The 14,880-nt window shown below is 52.5% G+C and overlaps 2 protein-coding genes across 2 annotated transcripts; both read right to left on the bottom strand.

The window, feature by feature from the left end:
- Positions 1-5,989: 5,989 nt before the first annotated feature.
- Positions 5,990-6,361, bottom strand: LOC108865251 (uncharacterized). Its single transcript, XM_018642104.1, has one exon. It carries the CDS (start codon positions 6,359-6,361, stop codon positions 5,990-5,992), a length of 372 nt encoding a protein of 123 aa, XP_018497620.1.
- On the bottom strand, positions 6,358-7,140 carry LOC108865252 (uncharacterized). The gene has a single exon (XM_018642105.1). It carries the CDS (start codon positions 7,138-7,140, stop codon positions 6,358-6,360), a length of 783 nt encoding a protein of 260 aa, XP_018497621.1.
- Between the last annotated feature and the right edge of the window lie 7,740 nt (positions 7,141-14,880).

Below are 14,880 nucleotides of genomic sequence, written 5' to 3' on the forward strand. Positions count from 1 at the left end.
ACTTGGACTTCGCTTAGCTTCTGGAAAGCAGCGGCGAAAACGGAAATAGACAAGCGAGCGGAAGTTTCGCGATTTTTTCTCTTTATTCCTTCCTCCGCGATATATGCCGATGCTAACGGTTTTTTTCTTTCCCAGTTTCAGTACTCTTTGACCCGAGAACTCGAAGACTCCGGTCTCCTGCTTTGGAACGGAATTAGAGATCGCTATTTCTTGGGGCATACAAGCTTGGTTTTTTGCAAAGAAAAAGCGATTTCACGCGACTATCCAGAGACTGTTTCTCCAGAGCAGGCGAAAAACAGTCTCCTGTGGGCCTCTCTTGCCGTGGGCTAGAAACGTATAATTTCTCGTCATTCGCAAGCATTCCGCACATACTTGTCTGAACCCACTCACTCCCGAACTCCAGTTCGGTGTCCCAGCTCCACTCAAGTACACGCGAGCTTTGAGAACCCCGATAATGTGGGAAATGGAAACTTTCCCCTCCACGACCCTTGATGGAACGACCGGCAATTCTTGTCCTTTGAGCGTAGAAAGGGTCTCTCACTCGTGTCTCCACCGAAGCGGAGGCGAGACGGGAGAGGTTCCATCCTCCCCTTGCTGACCTACCTGTCCCACATAGAATACGAGGAAGATGAAACTTGATCAAAGGACGACTCGAGAGAAAGGACCCAAGTTCTCTACTGCGAGAGATATTCGGCAGCAGAGCCGAGAGCCTCGTCGACAACGTTTGCGAAAGCATGCCGCAAAACATTCAGATACATACGTAATCGACTGGTTTTCCTCTTCGCTCAAATCGTCCGGTTCCTCTCCCTGCTGCGGAACATCTGAATACTGATTCTCCTTCTCGTCTGCCGTGTAGGCGTAAATACCTGTGGGAGCGCAAACTTCGGGTCGGCCCCATCCGCAAAGACGGTGAGCGAAAGTCTCGGATGTTTATCTCCCTCCGTGAGCGAGTCTGAGTCGCGGATGTAGGTACAGTAATTGAGCGTGTTACCGACCGAGCTCCCGACGAGGACTATTTCGTCGAGTTCCCCGTAGACTGGCGCCGAGTTATGCACTCGAGCCGTTGATCGGTCGTCCGGAGCGGGTAGGGCGTAAAACTGTCGAGTAGGCTCGAGTTCAAGTGCCAATCCGCCGTGTGAGAGGTCGGATTCAGAGCCGCTGTAGCGCGTCTTTTGAAGGAGAACTTTCAGCTGCTGTTGCAGTCAAGCTCATTGATCATCCGAGCTCTTCACGCGATCAGTGCCTGCCGATGTCAGGGATCAAGTAATTGGCATTCCGGCTGAGCACATCGTATATCTCCTCATATCTAGGTGGAGGCGCATGCTGTATGAAGACATTCTCAGTGTGTTGTTCGCATTTTCGCACTGACTCGTACACTTTAGCCGACCGGACGAGCCGCGAGCGTGTTGACCGAGCGTGACATGTACGGATATGAGTTTCCAGGCGTTTCTCTCGAGGGTTCCCGTAGCGCTTCGCGGGAAATACTCACTCCCGTCGGCATTCACCAAAATAGCGCCTGGAACTGTCGGGACGTCAGCCCTCGGAACGTCGGTAACGACGCTGTGCGATGATGACACCCGGCGTGTATAAATATGACCAAGCAAACGTAAATATGTTTCTCATCAATTTTACGCTTCGCCAGACTTGTCTTACTCGCTACCGCACCGCTTCTCCGACGGTTTCGGATCGTGAACGAGGCAACGGAGCGCGTACCTCGCGCTTCGAAACAATATTTATAACTGAAAGCCCTGCGGCATTGTTTTTTCTTTCTCACGGCTCCTCCGTTGACGGCGGCGGCGGCAGTTGGTGCTGATGTGGTATGACGCTGCACGCGCACCCGTCGAGAGGCTCCAACGAGCGAATGTCTTGGAGTCCCGCTGCCTCGTGGAACAGCTGACGAAGAGACTGACTGAGTGATTCGGAGCGGCTGCGAGTTCCTATCGAGAATTGCGACAGGTGTCATCTCCGATGACGTCTTTCCATCTCTGTCGGGGCAGAGTAGTTTGCAACACCGAGGCTCTCGCGAAACATACTCGTGGCAGAAAAATTTACTCTTTGGGCGAAAATACGTCCGTGGAGAGCACTGAGCTCGATTACAATGCTCCACATTGAGTGAATTCATGGCAACGCGAATCATTCGATATAGCGAGACGATTTCCCGGAACTTTCACGAAATCGGGCTCTATTTCTCCAGGACCGAGCCCGTCGGAGGATCCATCGCGGCACCGCGCCGCCGTCGCTCTCGGCAGACTTTGCTCTCGGCTTCCTTCTTATCTCTTCCCTCCATATATTCTATTGATGGCACGGAGAATCTGGTCGGGCCTTCTGACTTTCGATCGGAGAGCAATGAGCTCTTTTCAACGCACTTCGGAAGCGCACCGCTCCGTGCGCTCGTTGTCGGAATGCGGAATGCTGCTGCCAAACATCTGACTGCGGGAATCGCGGGAAATTGAACAGCCACTCAGAAGCCGAAAAGAAATAGGTGCCAACCCTACATAGGAAGCGAGATTCGTATGTAGCGACCAGCTGCGGCAGTAATTGATCCCTGCGGAGACCTCATTCCTTGCTTCCATCTTTCACCGGTGTAAATCCGGAGCTTGGAATCGATTCCTCATCCAAACATTCTTCGCTCCTCCTGCGCACTTTAAACTCGCGCTCATAGCAACGAGCAGGAATACAGGGCTCGAATAAACAAATAAACCTCCAATCCGGTCGTGCTTGTCCGAGCCATTAAATAGAATCGCCGACTTACAGGGAAGCTGATTATATAGATTGCGACGTTTTCCGGAGCAGGTGTGCGCGTCACGTCGCAAACTTAAAGAAATCCCTCAATTCTCTCCTCACTCGTCGAAGCTCGAGTCGAGCATTGATTGCTGTTCCCTTCGTCGCTTGCCTAATGTTTTCTTTAGCTTACAAGACCAAGGTGCCATAATGAGCTGTCAGCAACAAGCGATTCTCAACAGATGGTTGCCGGCTCCTTTCAGTCGGGCTCAAGATCAGAACTCCGGTGTTCGATTGGAAATTCTGTTTCGATTCAGGAGGCATTCGTTCGCGGACCGAGAGCTTCCATGGAAAATTGAGGTTGAGCCAAACAGATCGAAAGAAGATTCATCTGGTACGATTTCACCTACTTCACGGACCATCGGAAGCTCAATAAATAGAGCCCAATACGACTCTGAGCGTATATGTGGATATTTATCTACTTGGATAAATAAACAATTCACACCATCAACTGAGCTAAAAAACACTCTCACTTAACTCTGAGCCGTGAGCTTTGAATAAACCTCGTCTTCCTTATTCGGTCCCGTTCGGGTTTGGGCGTCTAGGAGGGAAATGAGCTAGCTTTGCCTCCTGCATGGAGGCACCTCCCTTGACCGCCGAAAAGCTCTGCGTCGCATCGCGTCGGAATAACCCGCGGTCTCTCCGTGAGCCTTCGATTTCTCTGAAAACTCTCGTGGGTATCGAGATCTCTGATCTGGAATGGATTGGGGAGAATTCCGTCGACCTCCATTCAACTAAGTTTGTGAAAAGTTCTATTCAGCGCTTCTACCTACAGATGCAGGTTCGAATGCTGACGTCCTGTCCTGCCTGCGCTGCCTCTACCGGAGCAGTCCGAAATGGATCGCTCGCTCTTGATCGGTCGGAGAGCTGATGATTGATTGTTTGGTGGCCGCAGAAATGGCGGAGTTGGACGATTCGCCAGTCAGCATCGGCTGACAGGTATGGAAAGCGATTCGGAATACGAAGACAATGGCCTCTCATACTCGGAAGGGGAGAGAAGATGGAGCTTCAAGCCCTCCACTAGCGCACCTCGCGAGCAAAAGCCCGGAACCGAGCAGCCGTACAGTTTCGCCCCGTCAGGACGAATAAGCACTCTGATTTTCGGAGGGTACGGGAGAAAAAACTTTCGTTTCAATATTCCAGTCTCCTGAGGGATCTCTCAACTCTTGTAGCTGTCGATTGCTCTCCGATGGTTCATGATTCGACGCGAGAGCTATCGGTTCGTCCGAGGGACTTGCCGGAAATCTCCGTAAACATATTCGTTCAAACATATTAGGGCTTGTTTCCGGACATCTAGTACCGTGACGATGAGTACTTTCGGTCGAAATGTCTCGTCGTCACCCACGGACGCGGACACCCGCTAAGCGGAATGCCGTCAGTCCCAGCGGGGGCGAGCTACGAATATTCTCCGTCCGAAGACCGGTGATGTTCATGAGCGAGGACTCGAGCTCGATACGGCGATCATCGCTTCGGAGCAGCGCGGCGAAGCGTCCTGATCGAGCTGTCTTCCGCTTCCCAACACCTCGCAGTCGCATCGTGCCTCCGATGCAACGTCGTCGGTCGCTCACCCACAAGAGAGAATAACTGAGCGTGAACTCATCATCGTGTCGAGTTACTCGCTCATCGTCGCCGTCTCGAGCCTCCTTATCGCTGATAGTTCAGATCGCGACAGTCAACACGCTTTCCTCGTCGGTGTTTTTCTTCGAGTCGTTGTTGTTCACGACCCTCGAGGTTCGGGCTCCGGATTTGCCTCGTACGAATGCTCCCAAGAGGAACGAGTTATGACTTCGGGATTTCGACAGTGCGGAATTGAATTTGAAACACCCCTCGGCCGAGAGCAGTTTCGCAATTTGAATATTTCCGAATATGCTATGCATGTGTGCCTTCGACGGAAGCTCGACCGAGAGCAAGCGCTTCCGAAGGATCCGAAAGGAAACTCATCTTGGCGATCGAAACTTGGAATATTTTCCGCACGGAAAGAAGCCGAAGAAACTACCCACTACGAGGTCAACTAATTGAACGGGCCGCTGGAAGACGCTTCATCACCGTCCGGCTCCCCTGATGAGAAGTTCCCGACGACTGCAAGCCAAGCGGAAACACCTGCAGGGAGCTCCATGGACGGAACAGGTGGTCGCAGGATCCGCTCGACCCTGTCCAGCGAGCGAACCCCTAAAGAAAAGATACGAAGGCTTATGGATCCCGCGATCGTCTTGCAAGCCGCACCTGCCGGAAATGCTCGCCCTCTGATCGCTTCCTTCTATTCGCAACGCAGGTAGGTACACGCACGCTTTCATGTCTTCCATCGCGGTATTCAGAATATTGGAACATCTGTAGTGCCCCATGAAGTCGCGACTCGTATAAACCGCTGGGTTCTCGGAGCGAGTACACAGGGAGAGCTTCTTGAGGGACTCTCTGCGACGAGCCGTTTCTTATATGCTGCATAGAGCTGATTTTAATACCTGAGGTATTTTCACTCCAATAATGATGATGATCCTATGGAGGGATGAGGCTCGGGCTCTATCCGAATCGGCCTTTTCGCTGGCGGAAGAAGGAATCGGCTGCTGCGGCGATATTTTAAAGGATGCGGACCGTAGCGGAACCGGTCTGTTTACGTTGGAAGTTCTCCACGAATTCGACGCTGACACCGGTGCGGCTTCGGAACTCGCCTTCGAGGGCATGGAAGCGGTGGACTAGCCTCTAAGTCAACGTCAAGAGCGGGGCGCATCGAGAAGGGGGCTTCGCACAAATGATTTCATCCTGATGCTGAAGTTGGTCCAGTCGGGGGAATGCAATTCGAGCGGAACAAACGCCCCAGCGATTGAGTTCCAAGCGGACTACCTTCCAGCCTTGAGGGAGCGAGCTGCGATAGGGGGTGAAGTGTCTGACGCGAATCAATAACTTATTGAGAATTGTTTGCCTCTACGTCGAGGAGATGTGTTGAGCTGCTCAGAGAAAACGACCATAGAAACTCCGAGCGGAAGCGCTCGGACCTCAATAACAATGACGGGCCGAGCCGCGATACGGAGGAACGACAGTACCGCTCCGGCCAAGGAGAAGGCTCTTTTTGGTTTTCACACCTTAGTGAGCTCCTAATGCGATTCGCTACGCGGAGTAAGAAATTTTTAAACTAAGAACTCCAGACTGAGCAGATGAAGGAAGTTTATGGTTTATGGTTTATTCGGATCTGATTTTTGTGTATATTACACGATCAGCCTTTCACTTCAGGCGCGAGTTTCTCAGCGGATCCTTTTCTTCTTTCGCGATCCCATGCTTCTAGGAGACGCTTCGTTTCGTTCACCAATGCTGGATTCAGCTCTTTGCTTAGGCCGAGGCGAGCGGCGAGGTCCTCATTGGTGTGGTAGAACTCATTGCATTTGAAGATCACGTGTGCCAGTGTTTCAGGATGAACTCCACATCTTTCACAGTAGTTGTCGGAGGCAGTGAGGAATATGTTGAAGCATTTTGTTGGTAGGATTCCAGCTCTTGCAAGAGCCAGCAAAGCAGATCCTCTGCTATTGTCGTATATGTGCGTGGCAGTTGTTCTGGACTCCTTGTGGGTTCGGTACATCTCGAGGGTCATTTCCCTGCCATGCCTTCCTCCCAGGCCTTGTCTTGCATGGTCTTCACTTTCTCGGCTAGTCTCCGATAGTAGACTCCAAGGAGTGCTCCTCTTTCCTCATCGTGTTCGACCGTCAGTGTGTCGCAGTCGAACTTGGATCGGAGAGCCTCCATCTTCTCGTAGGCCTTCGTTCGTATTTTCTGCAGATCCATTGCGTTCAGCATCATCTTGGGCCATCGTGAATCTGGCATAGATTGGATTCTTGCAAAATATCTGAGCTTACTCTTGGCCTCCCTTTCTTCGAAGGAGCTCCAGTTTAGTTCGGATGATAGAAACTCGTTCGCAACTCTCCATCCGGTTATGTTCAGAGCCCATCGAGCTGCCTCTCGCTGGGCTTTTTCTAACGCTTCAGCGGTCTTTGCAGTCATTGTCGTGACAGCATTGCCATAGGTTAGCTTCGGGACAGCGACGCCTTTCCAGTAAGCTCTGGACATTTCAAACTTGTTGAATCCCCAGAGAATCTGGGCGTGCATCTGGTGAAGAGTTTTCTTCGCCATCATTTTCAACTTCTCTTCGTGTTTCGAGAGATAGTTCTGCTCGTCACTCAATGTTATCCCGAGGTAGGTGTATTCGTGACTCACCGGCAGTACTTTACCCTGTACTTGCAGCCTGCTGCTGTCGCCGATTGAGTGATTCGAGAATACGACCACTGCACTCTTCTTCGGATTGGTTGTTAATTGCCTCGTTCTTCCGAATGCAGAGGTTATGAACCCGCGACGGAGCTTATGGTTTCTCCGCATACAATTGTTTGAACAACATTAGTCGGGAACGAGCTCAGAGGAAAATTAGCACCGGGACTCTATTTCAGGACGACGCCCGCTCTTGTTCCGGCCATCGAATTCTGTTGCTGACGGCGAGTTTCTGAGGTCTTGGGCTCGCCTAACGACAGAGTGTGTTGTCGAGAGGAATTTCTCCCGGGAAGGAATGGCAAATCCGGTTCTCGGGGGTTCAATGCGCCTCTTGAATAAAGAGGTCTACAAAACCATCAATGGGACCTCGAAAGGGCCCCCGAGTCGAACTTGTCAGCGTACCTACGTCCGAATGAAGTCATTGAACACTGAGAACATGCGGCGCCGGCGTGACGTTTCGGCTGCGGTCCGCTCCCTCGCGCCATGAGAGGTTCTCGACTGAGCCAAGTGTCTCGTGTGTCGAGGAACCAGCCACGGAGGAGGGATATCTCGAGTGATAGAGTTTTTCCAGAATCGTGTCCCTAAGCGAAATTTCTGTTCCCATCCGAAGTGATCGGAGCGTCTTTGCCAGAAGTGATTCTCATGAATTTCCGATCGGACTCGCCATACGCGACGAACACCGGTGTTCGTGCTGATAACGACGCGAGGAATCATCGGCGCCGACCGGGGCTTGGTCTCGATCATAACGCGAGAAAACGGTTCGACAGCGGAAAGAATACAATATGTATGTCTACAATCGGGACTAATATCTTGCAATTCTCGATGCGTCGGCGAGCGGAATCAAGGATCACGGAAGCAAGCATTCCTTGGGCATGAAAGTCAGCCCGGAGCTCCCATGACGCGTTTCTCTGGCGAGCTGAACTCTCATCTCGGGAAGACTGCAGTACGTTGTCGAAGGAGGTCTCACAGAAACAGTTGTGCCTCAGTAATTTGTAATGACAGGGGCCCTGAGCTCCTCATCAGGGTCTCGAAAGAACCTCAGGATCTCCTTGTGTCCAATCGACCTCCGGCAGCCAGCGCTGACAGCTAGCGACCTGGAGGATAGCACTCATTTGCTCTCACTCGGCGGGTATTCCCGCCTGCAGATTCGAGGACAATTATAACCGAACGGAGGAGCGAGACTTCCCGGTGATTCCTGTCGGATCCGTGGTGGATTCTCTCGACGGAAGGTCACTGCGCTCCGACTCGCTGACTGAGGACAAATCGAAGGTAGTGCATGTTTATCGCTGGGTCAACACAGTGGAGCTATTTGTAGATTGGCTATTTTCATTCGATAAACACCCCAACCTCCCGCCGTCAACGACATCCCAGACGAGGCTCAGAGTCGTTCCTAGTCTTGCACTCAGCGAGGCATTATTCTCGTTTCGTAATCCAGCGACGATGAGCTTAGGGAGGTCGACATTGGATTGAACGAAACTACAGACGGAGACGCTCCTCGTCTCCCCCGACATGTTTAGGGATGCGAGTGACCGCGGAGGAAGTGACCTTTTTCGGTCGCCGGGGGGGAAGAGAGGGCGGAGCTAAATAACCGAAGACAATTGAAGGTGCAATCGAGGCAACCGGATGTCGATACGGTCCCGCTTACGACGACGACCGTTGAGAAACAGACGGTACCGGGGACGAGGAAGGAGCACGGATCGCGACGAAAAACAGGCATATGAGAGACGATAGCGACGGTGACGTCGATCCTCGCGGCAATGTTTTACTATTAGGGTCTTGTTGCGCTCGACCCAATGAACGATCACTTGCTGCTTCCCGTGCGGCGCGCGGGCGGATACGAGGAGACAGCTGCTGGTTGGGCGGCCCACGACCGACTGACAGCGGATGTGTGGCATGGAACAGTGAGTAGGTGAAAGTGTAAGAGATGGGTGAATGGTAGAAGGCCGCCATGCAAACTAGCATGGGTCCGGTGATACGGTATGCTCATGCATCTAGCTTCAGGGTGATCAGAACCGAGAACCTGATACAAGGTGTCCACAATTAATGGGCGTTCACGTCCTACATCTTTTTTGTTTCTCTCGTGATGTCGATCGCTCACGACGAGTCCCCGTTTTTCTTGCCGCTGCTCTCCGGAATATGAGGCTCTTGGGGTGACATCCATCTTACAGCCAGCATTATTCTCAATCTTTGCTCATCTGACGCACAGCCCGTTCGCCTCTCTTCAATCATTCCTCAAGCTTCGAAAAGGGAGGCAGACGAAAATGGAAAAACAGCAAGATCCCTGAGGGGCTGGTTCCCACCTCACCAGTCGTGCAGATGTACCCAGAAGCAAAAGAGCGGAGACTTCTGAAGGAGCCTCCACAACGGGGCATCCAAACCTACTCCGAGCTGAGACCTATGTCTCTCGATGAACTGCGTGCTCAAATTCCATCTATTTACTTGATCTCTTGCTACCCCGGAGCTCTTAATGCCTCTTATTGTTCGTGACTTCTTTCGAGGGAAGTCATTTTCGTTTTGTACTTCGCAGGAGATCCAAGATAATCCCATCGGATAAGTGTCTCCAGTTCTGTATGTGGCGTCTGATCCAGACCTATAGGCTACAATCGATAGGGTCGGATGTCTCAGAACTTTCTTGCCCTTGCTCGTGAAATGCTTTCCATGTCCGTTCGAGATCCGCGTGTCTCGAGCGCCTCGGGAAACTTTTTTTTCCCGGAGAAGACAGATGCCGCTGTCCCCGTCTCACCACATTCGCCTCAGCTGCCACTACCGCCACAGTCGCTATTCTGAAGCCAACCCACCCTTGTCTGAGAATCCAAATGAAGTCCGTCCAAGAGAGTGGAGGAAGATTCGACGATCCCAACGAATGAAGCATTGGATATCGCATCGACAAGCGAGTTGCCGGCTTTTGGGAAGAATTTTCAATAATCCGCAGCCGATAAGAATTGAAGATTCGCCACGAAGGACTCGGCGCAACTTTTCATCTCATGATCAGTCATGTCCGAATCGGAGCCCGAATCCTCGGCGATCAGATGCCTAGGACGCTGGCGCTGTCTCGGAGGAGGGAACCTACGAATATCCGGTAGAGGGGCGGGGGCATGATATCTGCACAAAACCAACCAAGGGAGCTGGAGGTCGAGGATGAGACGATATCCTCGAGGAGTAGGAGCCGACTCCCAATAATGGTCCCGAGACCCAAGTCGCTATCGTGGGTATCAGTACCAAGTCTTGCTGCCGACAGAAGCCTGGTTGTGTGCACGCTTGCCCGGGGCGAAGTCCGGATGACACCCGGATGCACTTAGAATAGTTGTCCTCACCGATTTGAGGTGACCTTCCTCACTTTCTCGCGCAGTCGCTCGCAACCGAGTCTGACAGACTTCCGCAGCAAAGTCCAAGCAGCGAATCCCGGAAACTCCTCGCGGCTTCTAGCAGCTCTTAGGTGGCAGTCGAGAACTCGAGAAGTATAATATTCCAAATTATACTCCTCTTCTCCATATCGAGGGGCGATTGGAAATATGTGTCCTCAGGAACAATTATCTCGAGTCGATGACCTCAGGGGCCTCTATGGCACTCTGAGGCTTCTGCCGTCATCTTGATCCGAAGCCGCGCTTACTTCCTCGTACCTCCGATATTGCGCTCGGACACCATCCTTTCCCGAAAGTTCAATCCGAAAACGAGACGATCCGAGCTCAGTGGCGTGCCCAGAAGGGGGATGGGGGTGGGAAGGGCCATGCCCCCCCCTCGGGATCTCTTTCTGGCCCGTAGAGTTACATGTTGAGTCTCATCATCATCGGTAGTGAGCCCCTACCGAGACAATGGCCTGTCCCCCCCTCCGAAAAACAATCCTGGGCACGCGCCTGTCCGAGCTGCGGACTCTGGATTCGAGCAGATGTCGGATGCGTTTATTCTCTCGGGAACTCTTCCAACGTTCGCGTCCGAACGTCGGCTGATCAAGCGTACCGCAACACGAGGCTCGGTGGTCAGGTTAGCGAGGAGCACGGGGGCTCTTAAGGGGACGGGGATTCGTCGCGGAGGAACCTTACTATATGGAGGTCCAGGGCGCGGCTGACGAACCCCACGACAAGCGAAACGACTGATATGCGGGGGCCTCGAATCGTGGATCCTAATCGCGACCAGAATAAGGAGTTTGCGATCGGGCCATCAAGGAACTCTGGCCCCGGGAGGCTCGACGGGGAATGATGACAGCGATCCCGCATTTCCCCGCTGGGCCTGTCATTTCCGATCGGTGTCATAGTACGTAAAATGCGTCGGGGGAACAATCAGCGACTTCGCAGTGCCTGGCGCAAAATGCACATCAAGTTGTTTCCAGCCGAGATCGAGCGACCACAGCCCATTCCCGAGAAATCTTTTGTCATCCAAATTAGGGGAATGGAGAGTACCACCGGGTCGGGACTGACAGCCAAAGAAGGCTTGACCCGGTGTCATTAAGCAGGCCTGTCCTCGCGTCAGGAACACGGCGTTCGTGGATGCTAGTTCCTACCCGGTAGCTAATCATGATAAGGCGGGGCTTGCAACAAGTGGAGTAGACGACTTCCTGCTTCTCAATGAAAGTGAGACCGGTGAGAATGTTGCCGAAAGCCCCGGAGAAGCCCCAACACTATGATCCCATGAGTCTGAGATGCGGACGTGCTCGAGCCTGAGCTCCTAAAGCGCCATGGCACTAATCTGTCTGGAATTTGAGCCCGAGTCCCAGCAGACTCGGCACCATCTCCGCACTCACCTTTAGACTATGAGATGGTCGTCAAGTCCCCTCGACGATGCCTCGGATGCAGCTTCCTGAATCTAGCCTGTGCACCGGAAACTGAGTTCCGCGCTAGACTTTGCGAAGGAGTGAGATTACAACTGCTCGTGCTCGAATCCAGAGTGGAGATGGGAACCGATGATGATAGCAAGCGGAGCGTATGTGAATGTGAGCGTGTCCAGCTGATCGGGCGAGCAGGTGTCAGCTCCCCGCCGGCTTCCAGACAATTTGCAACAAGTCCAAGGACTTCAGCGAGACGAGCGATGAGTCTATAATCGAACGGCGGTGGCTCCTCTCTCACTTTATTATAATTCTAATCCTTTCAGGTAACGCTGATAAGTTCTCAGAATATTCTGAACGTGGAGACGCCCTCCGCCTGGTGGGATCGCTCGGTCTATGGGAGTTCACCGACGACACTTGTGAGTAGCTTTGCTTTGTTCGGCGGCGACGCCCGATAAGATCCTTCGCGCCCGAGTAGGGGGTATAATTCCCTCCATTGTTGGCTTATTTTATAAGAGAGGAACCGAGGACTCGTGAGATCATCCTGATTCCTTCTCCCTGTGTTCCGGACTAGTTATTGAGCCGCGTTCCTCTCAGCAGGTGATTTCACTCACACAAATTGGAATAATTCGTCGGCATCCATTTCCTTAGGTCTCGCATGAGCAAGCCTAGTCATCAATGGTTCGACACAGACACGGTGGGAGTCACGGGAGCACTTCTCACAAATGTGAACCACAACAACAACGACGACGACAACAACAACAACAACACAGCGACCACGAGTGCCCGCGAGCCTTAATTCCTGCTCGAGTGAGAGGACCGTCTTCGCTTTGCGGCCTTATATCAGCCTGTGGAGAGGTTGGGCCTGCGCGTAAAATACGGCAGAGGGCGCTTCGCCTCTCGACGGGAAAGAGAAGTCTTTTTCACACACTTCGTTTCCAGAAGAGAAAGGGACATCGTGAAAGGGTTCGCGAACTCTCCTAGCGAGCACATGGTCCGGCACGCGGTTGAGATCGTGGGCTGCGAGCGACTCGACAGGAGGCGAATCTATCCGAACCATGGATGGCGTCGGTCGTTCGTATGATATTTCCGAAATGATATTTCGAGGGTGGTCATCATAGGATACTTAGAAAATCGAGTGCGGTAATGCATGGGATGTTTTCCGCTCAACAAGTATAGAGGCGATTCAAAAACGGAGTTCTCCCGTTGGGTATGATACGAGCTCAGTACGTGAAGTATGTGGGAGGTATCTATTTGGGGGGGAATCCCTCGCATCCGCGCTTGTGCAATCAGGTCGTCGAATCGAACAACTATGGCCAAGCGTCGGTGCTCGCGGGGTTCGAACGATATAGGGAAGCTCATAATCGATCTTCCATATGAACCCCACTAACTCGGAGGGAGCAGCTGGAAGTCGATTATTATCTAAGAGTCTAGACAGGATCGTTCCGGAAAAATGTTCCAAGTCTTAAGGACTCCAGGCTGCAAGCGCCATGAAATCACGGACGTAGCCGCATGATTTATAAGGAAGGCTCAGGGCTGATTTTTATCAAGCGAGGGAGAAGATCAAACCAGTGGCTAGAAACGACATAGGCCTGCCGAGAAGAGGGATGGAAAAATGGAGAATCGCGGAAGAGATTCCCCCAAAGTACCTATCATCATCTTCTCGAATGTTCCAAGGTCGCGGATCTCATTAGGATGCTGCGTCTCGTCGAATCAAACAATTTGCATTGTATTAGAAGCAGAGAGCCCCGCCACGGACGAATCTCCGGAGCCGTCAACGATCCTGTCATTCCTAGAGACATTGGACCTCTCCGAGAAGCTCGCTGAATAGCTTCGCCGCACTGATCGTCTTCTTCCCATTCTCTCTGTCCCCCTCCTCTTCCCGGAAAGATCCCTTGCTCTGCTCCCTTCAAATGCAAACTGGGCTGAGGACCTGACAGCGTACGACTGCGAATCTAGAGCTCTTCGCATCCGACCGATGAACCACCAGGCGCGCCCCGGCTCTTCTCTTGACCCGCGTCCTCCGAGCCTTCACATGAGCTCGGGGAGGCGTCTGAATTGTCTTCGAGCGGCTTGACGGCTCATGTCCACAATGCAAAGTCGCTCGGAGTGTTCGAGAAGCGAAGGTTGCACAGCTCCCTGCGCGACCTCGTCATAGCTTGGCCCTTGTCGAGAGGTGCTTTCTCCGATTCTGGTGGTCCTCCTATGTGCCTCCGATTCGCGAGCTCTCTCTCCTCACTACCTAATGATGCATCCTGCGCGATGGATCCTCTCAGTACGATCCGAGCCGTGGTCATCAAATACAGACAGAGACATGGATACCCTCAGATTCGAATGGAGCATTTTAAGCACCAAGAATGTGGAAAACATCTTGTAGGAATTAGACGCTCTCGCGCACCCGATACTCAGACTCGAGGGATTTATCTCTTACGCCTGGGTGGGAACGTAGCTTGATACAGCGACGCAGATAGCGTGGTCGCGTGTGCTGAATCCAAACTGGGACGTGCTCCCTCCGAGCTCCAGAAACGCTGCTCGCTTCAAACTTCGTATTGCACTGACAAATTGAATGCGTCCCTCTGCCGCTGCGGACACCGAACGAGTAAAACTTCGTAGGATCAAAGCATCAAAGGGAGTCGGTACTGAAGTGAGAAGTTCGTTCGCCCTTATTGCGAATTCCCGTGCGTCTTTCATGCCGAAAATCAGTGGTCCGCTCGGCGAATGTCCGATCTCTAGACCATAATACTCTCGCAGCGATCCATTCGGGTCGTATTGCGGGACCGGTGCCACAAAAATTGAGTCGCAGCGTTTCCAGTAGAGTTTTTTGGATTCCGGCTGACAGAAAGATTTTTGTCCGAGAGCGCAGCTCGACAATGGATGTCTTCTACGTGGAGCTGCTCTAAAACTAGCTGTGCCATTTGTTCGCAGATGAGCCTCATCACTCCCATGCCGCTGCTAACAAGGGCAGACGTAATTCGTGCAGTGCCTTCGATCGGCGCGCTTTTTTGCATCGTTCGAGCTTCCTCTCTCTCTGCCTGAAGGCATCTTCCGCTGGAAATCTCTTTCCCCGACTCCCTCGATGTATTCGGGGCGAT

This window comes from Galendromus occidentalis, unplaced genomic scaffold, assembly GCF_000255335.2.
Source record: "Galendromus occidentalis unplaced genomic scaffold, Mocc_1.1 scf7180000076525, whole genome shotgun sequence".
Classification (NCBI taxonomy): Eukaryota; Metazoa; Arthropoda; class Arachnida; order Mesostigmata; family Phytoseiidae; genus Galendromus; species Galendromus occidentalis.

Bases quoted from the DNA above. Each gene is read 5' to 3' on its own strand.
- LOC108865251 (XM_018642104.1), bottom strand. From the start codon at position 6,361: ATGACCCTCGAGATGTACCGAACCCACAAGGAGTCCAGAACAACTGCC.
- LOC108865252 (XM_018642105.1), bottom strand. From the start codon at position 7,140: ATGCGGAGAAACCATAAGCTCCGTCGCGGGTTCATAACCTCTGCATTC.